At 45.9% G+C, this 23,748-nt stretch overlaps 1 protein-coding gene across 3 annotated transcripts; it reads right to left on the bottom strand.

The window, feature by feature from the left end:
• Positions 1–250: 250 nt before the first annotated feature.
• On the bottom strand, positions 251–14,902 carry Msl1 (MSL complex subunit 1). 3 transcript variants are annotated; one of them, XM_090350784.1, is made up of 9 exons: positions 13,734–14,902; positions 10,498–10,721; positions 8,628–9,010; positions 6,696–6,743; positions 6,179–6,243; positions 4,331–4,398; positions 3,531–3,655; positions 3,080–3,152; positions 251–2,771 (listed from the first exon to the last, which is right to left on the bottom strand). In XM_090350784.1, the coding sequence occupies exons 1-9, from the start codon at positions 14,499–14,501 to the stop codon at positions 2,681–2,683; spliced, it is 1,845 nt and encodes a 614-aa protein (XP_090206910.1). In that variant the 5' UTR covers positions 14,502–14,902; the 3' UTR covers positions 251–2,680. The 3 variants fall into 3 exon arrangements, with proteins under 3 accessions (XP_090206910.1, XP_090206912.1, XP_090206911.1); XM_090350786.1 differs by lacking the exon at positions 13,734–14,902 and adding an exon at positions 13,035–13,476; XM_090350785.1 differs by lacking the exon at positions 6,696–6,743.
• Positions 14,903–23,748: the final 8,846 nt, after the last annotated feature.

Raw genomic sequence — 23,748 nt, 5'->3', positions numbered from 1 at the left:
GAATGAGAAGGGGAGGGATAAATTTTATCAATTAAGGAAGAGCTCTGGACAAAGATGGGTGAAAGGATGAAACATACCATTGTATTCAGGTACAAATACGAATGAGTACCTTTTAAGAGGAGGAAATAATGTGTTATATGTTATTGTGGAAGTAAGATATTTTCCCAGTCATTCAAATATACAAGCAGATTGATTTGTTTCTCAAGAAACCTAATAAATTGAGGCAAGAGTTCAAAAGTTAACAGCCACAATAGTTTATTTACAATTGAACTCTTTATAAGATATTTACAAGACAACCAATTTTACACATCAGAAATGGTATCAAAAGTATGAATTACAACACAGACAACAATATGAAATGGGCATAAAACAAAGCTGAGGTGGACAGACAAGCAATTTCTCTTAATTTATTAACACTAGCTTAAACTCTGTTAAAGAAATAAGGAACTATGTTTTAGGAGAATTGCAGGGCCTTCAGTTAAAGATTGAATTTCACAGTGTTGTATCCCATGTAAGGAAAAATAAGACTAATTTTCCCCTCACACTCTTAACACACTGTAATTTCACTCTTTAAACTTTATCCAGCCTCATTCTCAACAAACCCCGACATCTCTAAATCAAAGATCTAGAAACGAGCAATAAAATAAGAGGTCTTCAGCAAAAGGGAGAACCAGGAAATAAAATCCACTTACGTCTGGCCAGATAGCACCTCATGGATTCCTCTCAGTCTAGCAAAAGCAGTATCTGAGGAGTTCCATGTATAGGGCAGAAACATAAAGGCTAAATTTAATAATCCACATCCAAAACTAGGAATCTGACAAACGACAAAATCAAGAACAAACTGAGATGGATTTAGGAGCAAAATAAAGAGACATAAGTTTTCTTTTTCCTCTGGGAAACAACATAGGTTCAGAGTAGGAAGGCCAAACAGCTTACCACATTAAAATAAAAGAAAACATATACACACACAAAAAAAATCTGGCCCAGTTTGTTTTGTCTGTCTGTCTATCTGTCTGTCTCTCTCTTTTTTTTTTCTTTAAAAGAAATCTTATCCTTAAGGTGTGAGAGGAGAGCCCCTAGTGGAATAAATCCTTTATATCCTTGCTGAAATGAAGCTTAGTAGCAGGTTTCCTTATAGAGCCCATTCTCCTAAACAGATGGAATTACAAATGAAAACCCATAAACAGATAAAGACACACACACACACACACACGCACACGCACACACATGTGCGTGCACATATACACTCACAAATGAAAAAAACAGAAATAAGAGCAGTGAGGTTATCCGAGAATACTACACGTGCTGCCGGAATAATTCTTTTCAAAATCGGGAGCACAGATCAACATCTTACACAAAGCTTGTAGCAGTGGAAGGCCCTTGAGGACTTCCCTTCTCGTGATATCCCTCTCTCTCTCCATGCTCCACTGATGGGCCCGCCACACACCTTACATACCTTGGCTTCTCCTCTAAAAGTGCTAATAATCTGGGGACATATTCTCTTTAAGGATAAAAGCCCCTACCTTCTAGGAGATTAGACCCCTACTCGTTTTTACATAATAGTCCTTAAGACTAAAGAAAGGCAATTCCTATATATATAAGACCAAAGTTCTTGGCTCTATTTTTTTTTCCCCAGATAGTTAATAGGGATCTTGCAATGAGACCAAAGTGGCCTGGAGTTCTGTCCTTAAATTTCTTTTTAACAAAAGGAGGATAGGGGAAGGTAACTAAGATGGTGCACACACAGTCTATTTTTACAAAATGAACGGAGAAGCTCATTAGGGACATCTGTTTGTTTCAAGATGTAGACATTTGTCGGCCAAAGGATGCAAATATTCTGCACCCCCCACCCGCCCTAAATCTCTACCCCACCACAAAGAGCTCAACTAAGGGGATGAGGCCCAACTAAGGAATACTCACAAAGAGATGTGACACTAGGACATGTACAGGTTCTGGCATGCCATCCTCACATGATAATGCTTTTGTTTAGCAATGTAACTGTCTGAAACAAACATCCCATTTTCTTTTCCAAAGATTATGTTTTTTGAGGGGTAAAGGAAGAACTTCAGTTAAGCATTAACTAGGAAAGAAAATAGTCACAACCACACATCCCTTCTTACATAACTATGTCACAGAATAGTCTGAAGAGAACAATTATCTTTCAGATGATTTATCTACCAGCTCTCCAATTTCAATCTTATTCTGTGAAGATGACTTGCTTTATCACTTCACTGTTAGTATTCCCCATCTGGTCCTAAAGCTCACGGTGAAGGTAAAAACCACTATATGTAAGACAGCCAGGCAGGCATAGCTCCTAATGGAAAGGGTTGCTTCATCTTCTACATGTTGAATGAAGAGAGCCCTTGTGTATCTTTAACATAGGCAAATGTGTAGAACTGACCCCTGAAACTTCCAAATCTACCATCCTATAGATTTAGCTTGAGAGCTCATTTCCCCAAAAAGGGAAAGGAAATCCCAATCACCCTAATTCACAATTAGCCCAGTACGAGTTTTTGTGAATCCAGAGTGATGAAAACAAAACTAAAATCAAGGGAGTATGGAAGGGCATTATCAGCAAATGATAACATACATGAGGACATAGGTCACATATACAGGTCTCTGCCACTCTCTGGGAATGGCATGCTACAACTATCTGAAGACAAAGTTCTTGCCAGCACAGCTATTTCCTACACATCCGGTGAGGTGTTTGCTTCTTCTGGATCTCTAACCTGCATCGGCTACGCTCATCCAACCAGGGCAGCTCAAAATTTCTGGGGGAAAAAAAAAATGGTGAGAAAATCAATTGCGAGACTAGAAGGGGCTGGGAGCTAGTGGCTCATGCCTGCAATACTAGCTTCTCAGGAGGCTGACATCTGAGGACTGTGGTTCATAGCCAGCCTGTGTAGGAAAGTCTGTGAGATTCTTATCTCCAATCAATCTATTTATTGGTCAAAAAGAAATTCCTAGCTGCTGTTTAGGTAGCTTCATGTCTATCATAGAATCATGAATATCCTTAAGCCATTTGGTTTAACCCTCTATGTAGGCTACAGAGAAGAGGGGTAAAGTCCTTCATACTTACTGTGGAGTTAATTTTGGTAATGGTCGTCCAAATGCTACAACAGGCAAGAAGGGGGTAATCATCAAACTTTCAACTACAGAAGAAAGTCAAAGGGAACCTTGTTAGTGACACAGCTGGAAAATATCTAGTAACAATAACAGAATCAAAATAGTTTACTCATCAGAACAAGTTGTGTTCTGGAGCTATATAACCCTCTTTTCTTTTTGAAAAGCTTACTTTTTTTTTCTGGCTAGTCCTGGGGCTTGAACTCAGGGCCTGGGCACTGTCCTTAGACACTTTTTGCTCAAGGCTAGCACTCTGCCACTTGAGCCACAGTACCACTTCTGGCCTTTTCTGAGTACGTGGTATTAAGGAATCAAACTCGGGGCTTCATGCATGCTAGTTGAGCACTCTGCCACAAGACTATGCTCCTGGCCCCAAAAACATACTTTTCTGGAGAGGTAAAACTTACCATCGTCTGGCTCAGGGAAAAATGAGGTAACCTCAGGCTCAGATTCCTGAATTCCTTTCTTTTTATACATTCTGAGCTGTAGTCGCTGTAAAATTCTTTGTTCCCTGATCCTTTGAATATCCCATCTGGGAAAAAACAGACACACAAAAAAACCACATTACTTCTTACACCCAAATTTGTTCTATAAAAGCAACTCACATAGTCCAGATGCTGAACAGAAACTTATTGACTCTTCTAGGTGGGGTAAAGAGACTGATGACTGCTTAGTTAAGGAAAAGCTATTAAGTGGTCTAGCAATCCAAATTATGTGTTGGTGTTCCACAGAAAGCAGAACTGAAGGACATATATAAAGAAAAAGAGACCTGAGTGTCAGTGCTTCACACCTGTAATCCTAGCTACTCAAGAGGCAGAGATCTGTGAATCATGGTTTGAAGCCACCCCAAACAGGAAAGTCTGTAAGATTTTGATCTTCAATTAACTAACAAAAAGGTAAAAGTGGAGCTGTGGCTCAAGTGGTAGAGCACTAGCCTTGAGCACAAAAGCTCAGAGACAGAACCCAATCATGAGTTCAAGTCCAAGAACTGGCACAAAGAAAAAGAGAAAAAAGAAGCCAAATGTGTTTATTTACAACTATCACTTGCACCTAAGATGCTCAACTGATTAGGCAATCCACAATGGACTGTTGGTGATTGGGCAGTCAATAATGGACTATTGAGAGCTGTAAGGCTGTCCACAACAGGGAAGAGAAAGCTTAGGGTGCTAGGGGTCAGTTGTTCCCATAATGAACATTTGTGCCTTACCTTTTCCTTCTCTTCTCATCCAGCTCCAGTTTTGCATGCCTCTTTGAAAACACACTGTCATCCAGGTTCTGGTTAAGGAACAGCAGTAATAAGCTACTTGTCAACATATTATGTTCATATAACTTTCTACTTCCAGTCTTTTTGCCACCTACAGCCTTTCAGAAACTACAAATTTCAAAATCATTCCCACAATTTTCCAAGGTAAAAGGTACATCTATCAAGGTGGACGCTGATAGCTCATGCCAGTAATCCTGGCTACTCAATAAGCTGAGAACTGAAGGATCAATGTTCAAAGCCAGTCTGGGTAAAAAAAGTCTGTGAGAGATACCTGCAACTAATCAGCAAAATGGTCGCCCTATGGAACTAAAACCCCTGAGACTGCCACGAATTTTCCCTACCTACATAAACTTGATTCTGAGTTTAGGTATTTTTTTAAATTTTTTTTCTTTTTTTTTGGTCAGTCCTGGGATTTGAACTCAGGGTCTGGGCACTGGTCCTTAGGCTTTTTCAAAACTATAGCTCTACCACGTGGGCCACAGCATCACTTCCAGCTATTTCTGTACATGTGGTATTGAAGAACGGAACCCAGGACTTCATACATGCTAGGCACTCTATCTCTAGGCCATACTCCTGACCCCAGATATCACATTTTTTAGACTCAAATGAGCTTAGAATATATCATTGTGTATCTGGCAAATATAACTGTAACCCCTCCATACATTAAAATTTAAAGAAAAATAAAAAACAAAAACAAAAAAAGAATATATCATTGTGCTGCTGAGTAGTATACTTTTCTACCGGCATGAAATCTTCCATTGTTCCCAATATTTTCCAGCTTTTTTTTTTTTTTTTTTTTTTTTTTGCCATTCCTGACTTGGGCTCAGAGCTTGAACACTGTCCTTGGGTTTTTTCCTCAAGGTTAGAGCGCTACCACTTGAGCTATAGCGCCACTTCTGGCTTTTTTCTATGTATGTGGTACTGAAGAATCGAACCCAGGTCTTCATGCATGCTAGGTAAGCACTCTACCACTAGGCCAAACTCCCAGTCCCTTGTTTGTTTTTATAAACTGTCAGTTCTGGGGCTTGAATTCAGGACTGTGCTGAGTTTTCTTGCTAATGCTAGAAAGTGGAGCCATAGCTCGCTCCACTTACAGCTTTTTGGTCATTAATTGAAGATAAGAGTTTCAGACTTTCCTACCTGGGCTGGCTTCAAACTGTGATCTTCAGATCTCAGACTCCTAAGTAACTAGGATTATAGTTGTAAGCCACATATGTCAGGTAAGTACTTTGTGTGTGTGGGGGGGAGTCATGGGGCTTGAACTCTGGGCCTGGGCGCTGTCCCTGAGCTCTTCAGCTCAAGGCTACTGCCCTACCCCTTGAGCGACAGCCCCATATCCCATTTTCTAGTGATTAACTGGAGATAAGAGACTGGGTCTTTAGTGCCCAAGCTGGCTTTGAACCTCCAACCTCAGATCTCAGCCTCCTGAGTAGCTACGATTATAGGCATGAGCCACCTCGCCCTGTACCTTACTTATTTTGGAGTAATCAATGCAACTTTGGATCCTGAATTTCTCATATATGAAATGAAGAAGTTAGACTAGACTAAGTTCAACTAGTTCTGGACTTGAAAGGTTTGTTTAATACATCCAAAAAAAAAAATGTACATGGCATCCACAAAGCTATGCCCCTTCATTTCTTTGTAGATGGGCTGGCCTCTAAGTCCTGGGTTTAAGCAACCTTTCTGACTCAAACTCCAAAGTACTTGGGACTATAAATACTAGTCACTATGGCTGACAACCTCCACATTTTATTTAGTCTCTTTCATCTACAATGAGTTCTTGGTACTTACCTCCAAAATGTCTGAAGGATTTGGGTCCCTTAGAGGCTCTACCAAGTGGTCCCTCCAAGAAGGAACTGAAAAGAAAAAGAAAAAGAAAAAGAAAAAGAGGAGGGGTGGAACCACCCTTAAATCCAAAGTCTTATAAACCCTCTATTCACTAGGATAAGAGATCTCTCCCCAGATAAGACAAAGTTACCAAGTGATTGATAGGAATCCATTCTATGGCCTTGCCTGAAGCCATATTCAGTGTCCTGGCTATGGTATAAAAGTAACTAAAATGCCATTGTGGTCTGCCAAACTCGGAACACAAAAAACCCTAAGCCAATACCTGACAATTCATATAATGGATGCTATTGAAGTTCCTGAAAAACAACTGAAATTTGTTGTCATTTTGAAGTCTAATCAATCAAACACCAAGAAATCTCACTCGCCCACATCCAGTGGATGGGGAATTCAGCTCCCAACCAGCCACCATCCCACCAACCTCCACCCCAGGCCCAGCCAGCACAATTCCTATTCTACTCACCAGCCAAGACTGAAGTTTCTCCTGCAACACTTGATGGCATCAGACACCCTAAATAATGCAGGAAAGAAGAATCATCTCAGTGTAAAAGAAAAAAAGCCCATACCCAAAATGGAGGAAAGGATCATCACTGAAGTTCTCACTTAGGAAGCCATTTTGTTTTTTTTGAGTTGTTTTGAGAATTTCTCTCTGGGGGAGGGGAAAAGGGAATAACAGACAAAAGAAAAGAAAATAAGCCCACCACTTTTTTTTTTACACTGAGACGACTTCTTTTCTTCATTATTTAGGGTGGTTTCCCTGCAACAGTTGATGGCCAAGGATATCAAACCTTAAAACTCAGAACATGGCAGGTGAGTAAAAGTTGACCCTATTTTTCAAATAAAAGATCAATGTTCTCAAAACTTACATATGTAGTCTTCTTAAACAGCTCCCTCCTCCCTCCAAACAAACTACCTTGCTGGTCCAGCCTGAACAACATGCACAAAGACTTTGGCTTCCTGAGAACAAGCCATTGAGACTTCCTCTTGAGATAGGGGGACCAAACAAGGATTCACATGTTTATTTGGAACTCAGGCTCCTCAAGGGACTAGGATATCCCCAGTCACACTCCTTCAAATGGTCAGGCCCACAATCTCAGAGGTGTTTGGAACTTGCTTTACTAGGGCAGACAGGGTTTTCAAAAACAGCCAGCCACACAGAGTATCTCCAGACCAAGCCATTTCCAAATTCCGGATGGGAAGTTGCTTCATGGTTTCACTTTAAGTTGTTACACAGCATTGCCATGGCGGCAAAAAGGTTAACCATTAGGGACAAACCTTCCCTGACTGAAACAACAGAAAAATCTGAATCTAGATCAGGATCCTAGTCTGTCTCATATATTCAAGTGTCTAATAAATGTCAGATAATGAATCTATCTTTCCCACTTAATGTTGTCACCACAACAGCCAAACAAAGCCTGGAGAATGCTCTTGTCTTATTGGAATGGATTCCCATCCCCATCCCTGCTAGGACAAGGTACAGGGACAGAAACTCAAGTCTGTCCAAGAAGGCTTTCCCCACCATAACCCAAGGCACCCACAGGACTGTCACAGGCTAGTAGCACACATTGAAGACACATTCCGGTTAATAGGTGATGTAGAAGATAGGGGAGCATCTCTGTGTAGAAGCCATAAAGGAAAAATAAAAGGGAATGAAAACCAAGTCCCATATCCCCCTCCCCCCCAAAGCAGCTCAGATATCCCAAGATAGTCCTTTTTGTTTGAAAAATAGTTTGTAGACCATTTTATTTAAATATATGAACAACCAATGGGCTACTGCAATCCAAGTAAACTCTTCACATTTTAGAACCTTTGTGAAGTATAGTAAGATTAAATAAGACTGTTGGTCTTTGGCAGATTCCTCCTGCCCCAAGACCGGGACATAGAGATACAGATAAATGTTTATATAGTTAAGAGTGGAGGCCCAGATGAAATTCCCCACCCCAACCTGGCTCCCCAACCAAAAATTACCATTGGCCCCTGAGAACACCCAAAGACCACCCTTCCAGGTTTCACATAATATCAATTTCAGGAACAGTCGTGCATGGCAAAGTATAAGTTCTATGCACTTCACAGCACAGAAAACCCTTTTTTCAAGAGGGCATGCAAGTTGCCGGAGATTACACCCCCCAAGTCTGATGCTCTTGTGATGAGCAACTTACTGGCAAACACATCTCCCAGTGTTGTAAGCAGGCAAATACATTGAGCACATTTTGCTGTAATTCCATCTATTTGCAATGCCTGCACAGTGTCTGTCTCTGGCTGTTAACTTACTCATTCTTGACAGAACTCTGCTTTATTGATTGCACTTTAAAAAAAAAATGCCAAAGGCATTTTCACACTTGTTAGCTTGACCGCCACCACTAGGGTATAAGAGCAAGTGTTCTCTATGCCTTACTTGCTACAGTCTCCTCCTTCTTTGGAGAGGATTCCCGTAATGGTAATGGTGATGGGGGAGGCTGGTGCCAACGACACAAATACATTTCTGTGGTGGAAAGGTACGGCAAATCTTCTATCTCACTTGCGAAGGCTTTCTCCTTGGGATGGGCGATGGGTCCCTTTTGGGGAGTGGAGAGTCTTGGTGGGGTGTCCACTGAAGACCGGGGCTTTTCTGGGGTTTCTTGGCTCCTCAATTCACGCTTACAAAGAGTTTCAGATAAGGAACCACAGGGTTCCTCTTTAATGGGAGAGTGCTTAGGAGTTTTAGTTTTGACTTTTGAAAATTCAGGAGCCAGCTTTTTTACTGGAGTCTTTCTTTCTGTACTTCCAAATGAGGTTTTCCTATCAGATAGGAAAGAAAATGTTGTAAGATTTATTGACTCTTGAATAAAACCTGATCTGAATATGTTCTGGGGCAAAAGAAGTAGCTTGTTTCCTTGCTCCAAAATGACCAGTGCTCAGGGTACTTACATATCTGGTGCTCATTTGGAAGTCATGAGCAGAAACCACCATATGATTAACAGTACATGGACTAGGACCTTAGTAAATTAAAAAAAAAAAAAAAAAAAAAAAAAAAAACCAAGATTCCACAATGAAGAATCTCTAATAGAGGGGTCAGGAGTTTGGCTTAGTGGTAGAGTGCTTGCCTAGCATACACGAAGACCTGGGTTCGATTCCTCAGTACTACATACATAGAAAAAGCTGAAAGTGGTGCTGTGGCTCAAATGGTAGAGCTCTAGCCTTAAGAAAACCCAAGGAAAGTGTTTAGGCTCTGAGCTTAAGCCCAGGACTGGCAAAAAAAAAAAAAAAAAAAAATCTCTGTAATCCTAGCTACTCACAAGGCTGATGTCTAAATATTAAGATTTGAACTCAGCCCAGACAGCAAAGTCTATGAGACTCTTATCTCCAATTAAGCACCAGAAAGCTAGAAATGGTGTGTTGTGGTTCAAGTGATAGGGCACCAGCCTTGAGTAAAAAAGCTAAGGGACAGTGCCCAGTGCCAGAGTTCAAGTCCTAGTATAGGTGAGTACATGTACACTGCGCACGCACGCACACACACACACACACACACGGGCTTTATTTTTGTCAAAATCTTTTAGCCAACATTAGGTGTCACTACTCTATATCAATGATTTCATTCCTGTCAACTAGAGTCACTATTTTAATAACTTATCCTGTTTCACGTTAATTACAATCTATATGTTTTGGGGTTTTTTTTTGGGGGGGGGGATAACTGGAATTTGAACTCAGGGCCTTCCAAGCACTCAACCATTCCTCATTAACCAACCTAAATTCTATGTTTCATATGCTTCCATGATCCATTTCCTCCTTCAAGTTTCACAATTCTTAGTATAATGGTTAATATCTGTGAAAAAATTTATAACAGCTAATTTATAACCAGTTTTTAATCTATTTTACTGTGTTTGAATTCTCATTTTTTAAAAATTCTGCCTACCCTTATAGTTTGACTAATTTTCTTTAAGTCCAAGGGACAGTTATGTTAACTTCTGTCTACAAATGTCTCATATAATGGAGTAACTTAACATTTTATAACCTGAAGTAAACTGTTATAACTTTAAAAATCTGTATTCTTATAATTCTCTTTATGATATACTCTGCATTTTGCACTTAATACTGTGACCAAATGTTCCTAGGAGACTTTAAATAGCTGGTGTGCTTAAATAGCAAGTGTGTTTCAAGACAGAGAAGACTTGGTAATTCAGGATAAGATTGCTATGAAGCCAATCCATAAGTCCCAATCCCTACACTCAGTCACTGTAAGAGTGTTCCCATCATGCCCAGACAGTAGAACAACGTCATTAGCGCACCTTTTATGTCCCTTTCCACTCCGCCCACAGGAGAAAGGCTTGGGAGGCAAAGTCTGGGATGTCTCGGAAAGCTCCGACTGGCACTCCAATTTAATTTTCTCAGATAGCTCAGTTTCCTCTCTCTCTTCAGTTTCATAGCCCTGAAACAGCTTGTGCCTTTCCTTTTCGTTATCCTTCTTTACCAACTGCATCCGCCTTTCCATACGTTCAATCCGAGCAAGGAGCTAAAAGAAAGTGACAAAATGTAGGCTTAACACAAACACACAAAATCCACTTAGGAATCAACAATCCTCAGCATTTTTTTTTTTTGTAGATCTTATTGATTGAACTTACTTTTAATTGGGAGATATTAATCTCAATAGTTTTCCTCAAACTCAGTAGAGAAGACAAAGGCATAGGATTTAATTTTAGGGGGTAGCCTAGATGGGAAGAGGTATGGGAAATATATAGTTCAATGTTCTGAAAGAGAGAGGCCACAGCATATCTTTTAGTGGCATGGTATCTGATACTGCTAACCATGTAGCTCCAAAGCAGTTTGGGAGTTTCCAGAATTAATCTTGTATATGTTCTCTACGGGCATGTGTGCATGTGTGTGGTGGTGGTGGAGGTTCCAGAGTGCATGGTAGACAAGCTCTCCACTACTAAGCTATATGCCCAGCCTTGTGTTTTCTAAGGAGAACTCAAAAGAGTACATAGAGAGGGGCCTGGAGTTTGGCCTAGTGGTAGAGTGCTTGCCTAGCATGCACTAAGACCTGGGTTCAATTCCTTGGTAACCACATACATAGAAAAAGCTGGAAATGGTGCTGTGGCTCAAGCGGTCGAGCTTTAGCTTTGGGAAAGCCCAAGGACAGCACTCAGGCCCTGAGTTCCAAGTCCCAAGACTGGCAAAAAAAAAAGAAAAAAGAGTACAAAGAGAGGGAATCAACCAGTATCACTAGGGATGGCAATACTATTCGAGAGTGTGTGTGAGGGGGGAAGAGTACTTCTAAAACAATGAACATTCCATTTGAAAAAATTATAATAGAAATCATATAGTGTATAATATAAACTGGGCACCAGTGGCTCACACCTATAATCCTAGCTACTCAGGAGACTGAGATCTGAGTATCATGGTTCAAAGCTAGCCCAGGGAAGAAAGTCTGTGAGATTCTTGTATCCAATTAAGCACCAAAAAAGCCCAACATAGAGCTGTGGTTCAGATGGTAGCGCGCTAGCCTTGAGCAAAAGGAGCCCAGGGACAGAGCTCATGTTGAGTTCAAGCCCCAGGACCAGCACCCACCCACCCCCTAAAATCAGTAATATAAATCCTAGCAAATGGTATATGTATAATGCTTTGCACTTGAAATAAAACATTACCTAAATATTTCTTAAAATGAATGTTCTTTCACTTTAATTAAAAGACTACATATCAAAGAGAAAAAAGAAGTCTATTGTCATCAAAAACTTCACATTAACTCAACTTCTGAGAAAATGTGCCAACTGTGCTACTTACACCATACTACAAGAATTTGGTCAGGGTTATACAGTGTTAATTCTGCCTTCATTACATCCATTGCATAGATTTCAGTAGAAGCCAAACAATGACTGGAATAAGAGAAACAAGCTTAAGCAATGCTAGGACTGCAATACACAAGAGAAGCAGTGAATGCCAAGGTTAGACTGATATTCTATCCTTAATTCACCCCACTTTCCCTATCTGGGAAATCCTGCAAAGGAGGCATTACCTAAGTAACCCAGCAGAAGCCATCACTTGTCAGACATACTCTCATTTCCTCTCCATTTATCTGTTTTGACCCATAGCCTTAGCATTAGTTAACCACAGTTTGTAGATATTTCCTTAATTTCTTCTTCACAATCCCTCTTCCCATCCCCTCTCCATGGAAGGATATGAGGCGTTGGAATTACAGTACCATCACACCCCTAGACTGCAGTATAGTACACCTAAGCAGTGGCACCTCCATATTGAGTAACTTCCACAAATTAACACAGATATTTTCCCCAAGACCTGCCCCAGCTTCCATTCCACCTTGCAGAATGCATTCTCCAATTGGAGGGAAAAAAAAAACAACAAAGCAGCCTGATGAGATTCATTTGGAAAACAAACAAAATGAATAGCCTCTGCTCCCTAACTCAGCCCTTGGCGCACCAGAGAAGGGGAGAGGGGAAAAGGGAGGGGACAGAGGGAGGGAGGTAAGAGAGCAGAAGGAGAGAGACAGAGACAGAGACAGGGAGGGGGAGAAAAGAGGGAAAGAGACACACAAAGAGAAATTGTTGTAGCCTGAACCCAAACATTGCAGGAACCATGTTTATTTTTAGGCAGGTATGCTAGCACTGTAAAACCCCGCCACTCCACCTTCCCTGATATCTGAAGGAGTATGTTTTAAAAAAGCCGAGGTGCCCATAACTACTGCTGCAGAAAAACAAGCCTATGTACAAGAGGCACCAAAAAATTCTAACAGACTTCTCTACTCCAGGCTAGATTCTCAAATAGGGATTTTGAAGGGAGCGAATCTATTTAATATATTGAATAAGCTTACTTTCTCCCTGATGGCCTTAAGATCTTCCAGCTTCAAACACCATGCTTATTCAAAGGACCTGGGTCAGTGGGTTACGTGTTATAACTCAAATTCCTATCAACACTGCCTGAAACCAAAGGTGGTGATTCCCATAACATCATTTAATAAAGCTAAAACAGGGCTCTGTGTAATTCACCCTCTAGCCCTCTGCCCGCTGAAGGGCCTGCGACCCTCCTCCTGTCTAGAGATGCTGCAGCACTGGTTAGAGCAACAGCTGCTAAGGGCCTCCCCTCCACAACCCACTCCTAACGCGACTGCTCTTTAACTTAACCCCTTCCACACAGCCACCACATCTCCACCCCAACCCCTTCATTTTTTTTTTTTTTAACCCCTCACAACATCAAGTCTTTCCCCATTCTAAACGTCTTTCCCACAAGTCTGGGGCTGTCATCTTAAATTAACCCTTCGGCGCCCGAAACCACCCCTCCCCCCCACTTCCCCTAGGTTTGCCCTTTAACCCCTTCACTCCGACCCGACGTGTCCGGGAGCTCGGCTCCCCAGCCACCCAGCACCTAAGACACGCCTCTGCTGGTGGCCAACCTCCCCGACCCCTCACCGGGGGAGCCCTAAGCCCTCCACAGTCCCCCCCGCCCCCCCCCCGCCCCCGAGCATGCGCACAAGTCGCTCCTCGTCCGGAACGCCGATTAACCCTTGGCGTACCGTGTCTTTCTCGGACTTGAGCTCCTCGATCTCCTTCTCCTTGGCCTGCAGCTGCTGCTGCTGCTGCTCGATGAGGTCCAATTGCAGCAGAAGGATCTGTTTGAGGCAGGCGGCCTGACTGGAGGCTCCCGAACCGCCGCCACCCCCGAGAGGGCTCTTCCTCATACTCTTCCATCTGCCTTCGCTGGCCGCCAGGGTCCCAGCGGTAGCGGTGGGCGCGAGTGGTGGCGGCCCGGGCAGAGGCAGCGGCGGGGGTCCCGCCGGGTCCGAGGCGGTGGCAGCCGGCGGAGCCGCCCCACCCTTGTCCCCAGCCCAGGGCGTAGGCTCTTTGGCCGCCGCCACGAGAGAGCCGGTCTGAATGGGCAGCACCGCCTGATACTTGGGTCGGGGGCTGCAGCCGGCGCCGGCTGCCGCCGGCTCCCCGCCGATGCCGGCTTGTTTGGTAGCCGGGGGCGGACAGGGCAAGGGTACCGAACCGCCCCAGCTCTCTTCCTGCTGCCCGGGGGCCGCCCCGGCCGGGAATAACAAACCCCGGCCCTTGCCGCCGCAGCCGGCCGGGGAGGGCGCGGGGCTACCGCCCTGGGAGGAGGCCAGCGGGGGCCCCGGCTCCTTGAGCTTACGGTGCCGGGGAAGGAAGTGGGCTTCGGCCGCCCCGGGCTCGTCCTCGGGCCCGCCCAGCGCCGCAGCCCGCTCGTAGTCCAGTCGCTGCTCAGGGTTGCCGCCAGCAGGGGCCGCGGCCGCCTTGAACACTGCGGATCTCATGGTCATAGTGGTCCGGGGCCGCGCCGGGCACCGAGGCGGAGGAGGGGCGGGGAGGGGGCGAGGTGCGGGGGGTCGAGGACCGAGGGGGGAGGGGAGTTTGGCGGGCTCGCCTCAGCGGCGCGGCCGCGGGCCTCCGCTAGCGCGGCTGCTCCGGAGCCCGGGCGCCATCCCGCCGGCGAGCGGAGAAGTGGAGGCCGCGGCTGAGGCCCGCCGCCGGCCCACGGGGGCCTCGCCGCCGCCGCCGCCTTCGCCTCAGAGGCAGCAGCTCGCACCCAGCCGCCCCCGAGCTCATCCCCGGAGCTCGCTTCGGCCCCCCCTGGCCCGGCCGGGCCCGCCTCGTCTCCCCACCCCGCACCCCCCCTTCCCCGCCCCGGCCCCCCGCCCCGGAGCTCGCCTCAGCCGCCCCGAGCTTCCATTCTCCCCCCCCCCCCCCACTGCTCTCCTCCTCTGGAGGAGGTGGAAGGGATGGGTCCGCCCCAAGCCCTCCTACTCCGGGTGGGGGTCTGCTGCCTCCCCTGGGGGGGTCTCTGCAGCTCCGGGCCCCCCTCCCCCACAGTCACCCCCGGCGCCTCAGCGTTTCCCTTTAAAAAAACCGAGCCGCTCGCAGCCGCCACCGCCGTAGCCTCTGCCGGCCGGAGGGCGCATGCGCCGGGAGGGCGGCGGGCGGGAGCGCACGGGGAGCGCAGGGGAGGGAGTCGGGCCGCACTATTGTGAAAGGGGCCGGCACCGCCACCTTGGGGTGGGGGGGAAGAGAAGGTTTTCCCCCCCCCCCGGGGGCCGGCGCGGGGAGGCCGGGGATGAGGGGCGAGGACCGAAGAGCGCGGCGAGGAGCGGGCGAAGGTGGGCAGCCCGGGCGGGGAGGGCGCGAAGGGCGCGGGCGGCCGCTGGTAGCTGGGGAATGCGGCGGAGGCTTCCCTGAGGAGAAACGAGCGCGCGAGGGACTGAGGTGCGAGCGAAGGAAGGGAAGGGAAAAAAGCCAGGGGGCCCGGGAGGTAGATGGCGCCCGCCCTCCCCCGTCGCTGCGTGCCGAGCGCTCCCCCGAGCCCGGCCCGCCTGCACGGGGTCGCCCGGCCCGGGCGCCTTGGCAACGCGCCTGGCGCACGCTGGCGGGGCCCGGCGCCCCGCGCCTCCTGGACCAGTCAGGATCCAGGCTTCTCCTCGGAGCTGGTTGCGTGTTGCTTGGGGTAGGCGCCCCAACCCATTCACCCCCGACTCTCCCTGCCAGCCCCACACTTGCTGTGGAGAGAATGAAGTTCTTTGTCTCTAAAAGGACCCAGAACAGAAACCGAGGGACCTGGGCACCCCAGAGGCAGGAAAATCCATGATGTCTGCTGCCCAGGGAGTTGTTGCCCACACCTCCTTAGGATGAAGGCCTGCCAGCTACCAAGAGATCGTTCCCCACGGCCACCTCCCCAGCTAGCATCTTCTGCAGGAGGAAGCTCAGGAAGGAAAGCTCTGAAAAGATTTGTACATTTAGGAGGAGCAGCAGTGCTTCAGGGCCTCGGCCTGAACACCTCATCACTTTTATTCCTCCATGTTCATTTCACATGTGTGTCTTCCTTTCCAAGCAGCTTAGTCATTTTAGTTCTCCTAGAATTCCTTGTGAAAGGGCTTTTTTTTTTTTTTTTAATTGTGTGGGGTCCCTCCTGGGTTTTGGGCTGCCCTTGAGCCATTTTGCTTCAAGACTAGCACTAGCCACTTGAGCCACAGCTACACTCACCCCCCCCCCCCCCGGGGAAGGGGGGGTGGCTTGGGACCACAATTCTCAGATCTCAACCTCTGAGTAGCTACAATTGGAGGCTTGAGCTACTGTTGGTGGAGGGAAATTGTTCAAAGCTAGTGCTCTATTATTAGAGCCTCACCTCCACTGAGAGCTATTTTGATAGCTAACAAGATAAGAATGTTATCTCAGCCTTCTGAGAAGCTAGGCTGCAAAACCATCTGGAATTCCCTCCTCCCTTGGGCCTTGAACTCAGGGCCTGAGCTCTGTTCTTGAACCTCTCTGTGCTCAATGCTAGTGCTCTACCTCTAGAGCCACAGTGCCACTTCCGGTTTTTTCTGAGTAGTATATTGGAGATAAGAGTCTCAGACTTTCTTGCCCAGGCTGGCTTTGAACAGGGTCCTCAGATCTCAGCCTCCTGAGTAGCTAGATTACAGGCATGAGCCACCAATGCCAGGCTGCAAAAACTTAAATAATCTTAATTGGTTCTTTTTCTTTCTATCTTCAGTATGCTTTAAAAAAAAATCTGTGTGGAGATGGGCATGGTGGCTCAAGGTTGTAATCCTAGCTACAGGAGGCTGAGACCTGAGAATCTCCATTCAAAGCCAGCTAGGGCACTCAAGTTTTATCTCAATTAACCACTAGAAAAAATGAAAGTGGGACTGTGGCTCAAAGGGTAGGGTGGTAGCCTTGAGCTGAACAGCTCAGGGACAGTGCCCAGGCCCCAGAGTTCAAGCCCCCCCGACCACCCCTCCCCCCAAAAAATATAGATATAGATATATGGAAATGAAGAATAACATTCTCTGGCCTCATGTAAAAGCCTCTGATTAAAACTGTTTCCCTGCCTTGTGGGCCCAAAGCATTAAGCACAGGAAAGTTTGAACATAGGGGTAATGACAGTGTTCAGAAGCCAAGAAGGCCATAGCCCTCTTCCACCAAGCTGTATGGCTTTAGATCTGCAGGGGAAACACTGGGCTTAGGAAGGCACGCTTGTAGAATGTGATCATTAATTCTATAAGCTTCCATTCTACTTTCCAAGCCATCTCACACTCATACACTGATAACTCCCAGGTTTCTCGCTTCCTCTTGGTCTCATCCCCTCACAAAATCATTTCTCCAACTGCCTAGTTTATTTTCCAAATAAATGTTGAGTAAGGATTTCAGACTCATCTACAATCAAGCTCCTGAATTTTCTCCCAGCCATATCCTGCTTTCTAGTATCTGGTAAGTCAACAAATCATATACCTCCAAATATACATGCAAAATCCTATTCTATCTAAAGACTTTCACCTCTGTCTAAACCACAACCTAAACTTGTGTGTGTGTGGGTTTTGTTTTTTGTTTTTGTTTTTGTTTTTTTTTTGGTCATGAGGCTTGAACTCTGGCCTGGGCTCTGTCCCTGAGCTCTTAAGCTCAAGGCTACTGCCCTGCCCTTGAGCCATAGCCCCACTTCCTGTCTTCCAGAGATCAATTGGAGATGAGTCTCTTGGCTTTGTATTGCCCAGGCTGGCATTGAACCCTGATCCTCAGATCTCAGCCTCCTGAGTAGCTAGGATTACAGACATGAGCCACCACGCCCAGCTTTCATGTGTATTTTTAATGGCTGTAACTTTATAATTGGTTTCTTAATTCTAACCTGTACCTTCCCACAAGTCTGTTTCTGCTCTGAGAAGCTATACTGCTCCAGAGAAGATGTGGGATCGTGTTCTTTCTTGAATTAAAACCTTCTCCTAGCTTCCCATCTCATTTGAACTAAAAGCAAGATCATTGTAAAGCTTGTTGGATCTGGTCCCAATATTGATCTGACTTCTTAATTTACTCCTCTCTTGCCATGTTCACCGCCTTGCTGTCCTCACACACCCAGCACATGTCTGCCCAAGTCCTTGCATTGTCTGATCTCCCTGTGTGGATCTGTCTTCTTCTGATATCCACATGACTTCCTCATTTCCTTCAGCTCTTACTATCTTTTTGGTGATAATTTCTCTGGTCACTTATAAACTCTAAACCTACTCCAGATATTCTTTTCCCTTATTCTGCTTGGTTACTTTTTCTTTCTTTCTTTCTTTCTTTCTTCCTTTCTTTCTTTCTTCCTTTCTTCCTTTCTTCCTTTCTTGTGGGTCATGGGGCTTGAACTGGGCCTGGGTACTGTCCCTGAGCTCTTCAACTCAAGGCTACCACCCTACCCTTGGAGCCACAGCTTCACTTAGTGTTTTCTAGTGATGAATTGGAGATAAGAGTCCCATGTTCTTTAGTGCCTAGGATGGTTTTGAATCTTGATCCTCTGATCTCAGCCTTCTGAGTAGCTAGGATTACAGGCACCCACTACGTTTTCTTTTTCCCCTATGTACTTAGCAGCTAATTTGTAATTTGTTCTGAATTGTTTTGTCCTACTAAAAAAATGAGCTTCCTATATTGTTTACTGCTATGTGTTTTTTTTGGGGGGGGGTCACGGCTTGAACTCTGGGCCTGGGCCACTGCTATATTTTGTTCGTTTGGTTGGTTTTTTGCCAGTCCTGGGGTTTGAGCACTGTCCTTGGGCTTTCTCAAAGCTAGAACTCTACCACTTGAGCAACAGCACCACTTTGGCTTTTTCTATGTATGTGGTATGGAGGAATCCACTCCCGGCTTTTTCTATGTATGTGGTACTGAGGAATCAAACACCGGTCTTCGTGCATGCTAGGCAAGCACTCTACAATTAGGCCAAACTCCTGGCCCCCACTGCTATGTTTTTTAACATCTAGACCCATACCTGGCACAAAATATTCATCCATAGAGTAAATGAGCTGTTTAGAGAAAGAGAAGGTACGAGGGCTGGGACTTAGTGGTAGAGTGCTTGCCCTGTATGCACAAAGCCCTGTGCTCGATTACTCAGGGGAAAAAAAACAAAAACAAAAACCAGAAAAGCAGGAAGTGGTGCTATGGCTCAAGTAGTAGAGCACTAGGCTTGAGAAAGCCCAAGGACAGTGCCCAGGTCCTGAGTTCAAGCCCCCAGACTGGCAAAACATAAAATTAAATAAAGAAGATACCTATCCTTGGCTCCTTTTTTTGGCAGAGAGCAGGTTGTAGGGCATGAACTTTCCACCTGGGCGCTATCCCTGAGCTCTTTGGCTCAAGACTACCACTCTACTACTGAGCCACAGCACCACTTTCAGTTTTCTGGTGGTTAACTGGAAATAGAGTCAAGGATTTTCATGCCCGGGCTGGCCTTAAACTGGGATCCTCAGATCTCAGTCTCCTGAGTAGCTAAGATTATAGGCGTGTGCCCCTGGCACCCACCTCTTTTTTTTGGCCAGTCCTGGTTCTTGAACTCAGGGCCTGAGCATGGACTGTTCTTGAGCTTTCTTAAAGCTAACGCTCTACCACTTGAGCCACAATACCACTCTGTTTTTTTTCTGTGTATATGGTACTGTGGAATCCAACCCAGGGCATCAGGCATGCTAGGCAGGCACTCTACTGCTAGGCTACACTCCGGGCCCCTATGATTGAACTTCTGTGCTTCAGTTTCCTTATCTGGAAAATGCTTGCAATAGTATCATACCTTATTCCATTATTGTGAAGATTAGATGAGTTACATTTATTACTGATAGGATTTGATCTGCACAAAGTGATGGAGTAGTATTTTTTAAAAAATGTTTTTTCCTCAGTCCTGGGGCTAGAACTCAGGGCCTAGGCACTGTCCTTGGACACTTTTGCTCAAGGCTGATGCTCTGCCACTTGAGCCACAGCACCACTTTTGGCTCTTTTTCTGTGTATTGTGGTACCAAGGAATCAAGCCCAGGGCTTCATGCATGCTAGGTGAGCACTCTATCAACTAGGCTACCTTCCCGGCCCTTTTTCATTTATTTTTGTGCTGGTCCTAGGGCTTTAACTTAAGGCTTGGGTGCTGTGTTCTTTTTTTCCTCTTTTCTGCTCAAAGCTAGTGCTCTACCACTTGAGTCACAGCTCCATTTCTGGCTTTTTGTTGACTAATTGGAGGTAAGAGTTTTATGGCTGGGCCCCAGTGGCTCATATCTTGTAATCCTTGCAACTCAGGAGGCTGAGATCTGAGAATTGAGGTTCAAATCCAGCTTGGGTACAAAAGTCCATGAGACTGTTATTCAATTAACCACCAAAAAACCAGAAGTGGTGCTGTTGTTCAAGGGGTAGGGTGGTAGCCTTGAGCTGAAGAGCTCAGGACAGTGCCCAGGCCCAGAGTTCAAGTCCCAGGACCAATAACAACAAAAGAGTTCCAGACTTTCCTACTGGGTTAGCTTTGAACCCCCATCCTCAGATCTCAGCTTCCTAAGTAGCTAAAATTACAGCATGAGTGATCAGGTGCCCAGCCAGAAAGTTGGTTTTGACAAGTCCTTTATGTGATTCTGATTCTTTAAGAATCATTGCTTACTCTATTCTTGCAGGACAGTGATTGTTCTAGGTTTTGCCTGCTATCGTTATCAGTTGTGGCACTTGAACTCAGAGCCTGGGTACTGTCTTTGAGCTCTTTTGCAAGCAAGCCAGGAGTTTGGCCTAGTGGTAGAGTGCTTGCCTAGCACACACACAAAGACCTGGGTTCTATTTCTCTGTACCACATATATAGAAAAAGCCAGAAGTGGCACTGTGGCTCAAGTGCTCAAGTGTTAGGGCCTTGAGAAAGCCCAAGGACAATGCTCCTGCCCGATTTAAAGGCATGTATACCAAACTGCAGTGTCTGGACATCCATTCACAGCCCCTCCCCCCAACCTTACAGCTCTGAGATCCAAAATGTAGTATTTCACTGCTGGATTTTTGTGTTTGAAGTCTAATCTTAATTCATAGGATGACCTGAACAGACCACTGGAAAACAAGCCTAAAAGAAAGGGTCTTCTGGGCCGGGAGTTTGGCCTAGTGGTTAAAGTGCTTGCCTAGCATGCATGAAGACCCGGGTTCGATTCCTCGGTACCACATACATAGAAAAAAGCCAGAAGTGGCGCTGAGGCTCAAGTGATAGAGCTCTAGCCTTGAGAAAGTCCAAGGACAGTGCTCAGGCCCTGAGCTCAAGCCCAGGACTGGCAAAAAAAAAAAAAAAAAAAAAAAAGAATGGGTCTTCTAAGAAAGGAAGGAATTCTTGCTTCTTTAGGTTTTAAGTTGCTGTGATCCCTGAACCATAATACATAGAAGGGAGGAAGGTCTCAAGAGAAAAAAATCGAGCTATGGAATGGAGCTAAGAGGGAACCAAAGAAAATCCAGTCCCTAAAACAATCCTTAGTAGGGTCACTCTTTTGCCCTCTGGCCTATGGTATGGGGAAAAAATAGGGGGAAAAAAGTGTCCACTCTTTCACTCCCATTCAGGCTTTTACAGAATGATTCCGTTTCTACACTTAGTCTTTGAAGGACACCCCTAGGACTGGCATGGAAATAACCTGAAGCTATCTGCGTGGGCCTTGTTTTCCCTGGACCAAAAAGAGAAAGTCTTTCCAGGTCTGCAGCTTCAAGATGCTGGGATTGTGTTTTCCTGCCAACAGTGGGGGCAGAGCTAGTTTTTTTAAAAACGAAGAGCGGACTTCTAGGCAGCTTCCTCGGAAGCCGCGGCCCACGTGGCCGGGGAAGGCCACCTTTCCGTTCCCGGAGGAGGGGGTGGGGAACCCGCATGGAGCCTCCGGCAGCCTTTCTGCCAGCCTTTCTGGCAGAATCCCTCCACACAGCCGTCCAGCAGGTCTCCGCGAGCCGGACGCGCGGCGGCCCTTCCACCCGGGCCTTCGCAACGCAGGGCCCACCTCCCCGGATGCCCTCTCTCCCCCACCCCTTTCCCCAAAACATCACAACTCCAAATTGGGCATTTTCCTCCAGTTGCAAGGCGCGCCAAAACTTTGGGCCCGCCCCTCCGGGCCCACGTGGACCTCCCTTCCCTTTCCCAACAGCCCCTGCGCGAGCGTCCGCCCCAGCACGTGATCAATTGTTGTGTTTCCTTCCTGAGGCTCCCTCTTCGCTGGCACCAGCTCAGGTCTGAACAATAGTGCCCCCTCCAGGGCAGTTGTGGGGCAGCAGCTTGGGTGTGTGGTGGGGGGGGGGGGGTTGTTGAGAGACCCAAGTATATGAAGAGAACTAGGAAGCTTTTTTTTTTTTTTTTTTTTGTCAGTCCTGGGGATTGAACTCAGGGTCTGAACGCTGTCCTTGAATCCTTAGAACTACAGCACCATTTCCAGCTTTTTCTATGTAGTACTGAGGAATCGAACCTGGGTCTGTCTCTGTGCATGCTAGGTTGCAAGTACTCTACCACTAGGCTAAATTCCCAGCCCCTACCAGCTGGCTTTTGCTACAAATAATAATTTCATACCCACACAGTTCTTTGGTTAATAACTTTCAGGATTGCACAATTAAAAGACGGTGGTGCAAGGTTGTAATTCTAGTTACTCAGAGGTCAAGGCAGGATGATTGAAAGCTTAAGACTACGCAGGGCACTGGTGGTTCATGCCTGTAATCCTCACTATTCAGGTAGTCTCAGTGGGACAGTACTTAACAGTGTCCGATATTCATATCAAGGTGAACTTGCACATATGCATGCCCCTTTATAATACAGTTGCATCTTTTTTTGAGGTGTTATGTTATTGAGATTCATTGCCCACTCTTCAATTAAGCACTAAAAAAGGCAGAAAATGGAGCTGTGGCTCAAGTTGTGTAGCATTAGACATAAGCAAAAAAGCTCAGGGACAATACCCAGGCCTTGAGTTAAAATGTCCTAGGACTGGCAAAGAAAAAAAAAAAATGGGGCCCCAGAGTTTGGCCAGAAGTGGTGCTGTGGGAGTAAAATTGTAGCCTTGAGAAAGCCCAAGTGGCACTGTGGCTCAAAGTGATAGAGCACTAACCTTGAGCTGAAGAGCTCAGGGACAGCACCCATGCCCAGAGTTCAAACCCCAAGACCAAAAAAAAAAAAAAATACTTATGGAGAAAGCCCAATGACAGTGCTCAAGCCCTGAGTTCAAGCCTCAGGACTGTCTCTCTCTATATATAATATATATATATATATAATGAAAGGCCAGGCACTGGTGGCTCACACTTGTACTGTAATCCTAGCTACTCAGGAGGCTGAGAGGTGAGGACTGCCATTCAAAGCCAGCCCAGGCAGGAAAGTCCATAGTCCATGAGACTCATTTCCAGTTAACCACCAGAAAAACTGGAAGTGGTGCTGTGGCTTAGTGTATTAGAGTGCTAACCTTGAGCTAAAGAAACCGGAAACAGTGCCCAGGCCCAGAGTTCCAGCCCCATGATGAACAATAACAACAAAAATCAGGAGCATCACTCACCCAGGCTTGAGTCCAAGCCCCATAACCAGAAACACAAACAAAGCCCCACCAGAATTGTAGTGGGCTATTTGTCCTTCCAAGGTCACTGGAATCCTGAATAGTAGATGACCCAAGAACCAAAAACCTTGGGCCCAAAGAGAGGGACTTTAGCCAAGAAGCACATGGTTCATGGACATGTTATGGTATAAGAGTAGAAAGAATGGAAGGAGGCTGGAAATGTGGCTTGGTGGTCAAGTGTTTGCCTAGCATGCATGAAGTTCTGGGTTTCATTCCT

This window comes from Megascapheus bottae, chromosome 17 (genome assembly GCF_031878675.1).
Source record: "Megascapheus bottae isolate mThoBot1 chromosome 17, mThoBot2.hap1, whole genome shotgun sequence".
Taxonomy (NCBI): domain Eukaryota; kingdom Metazoa; phylum Chordata; class Mammalia; order Rodentia; family Geomyidae; genus Megascapheus; species Megascapheus bottae.
The sequence above is the reverse complement of the archived record's forward strand: the minus strand, read 5'-3'. Positions and strand labels throughout refer to the sequence as shown.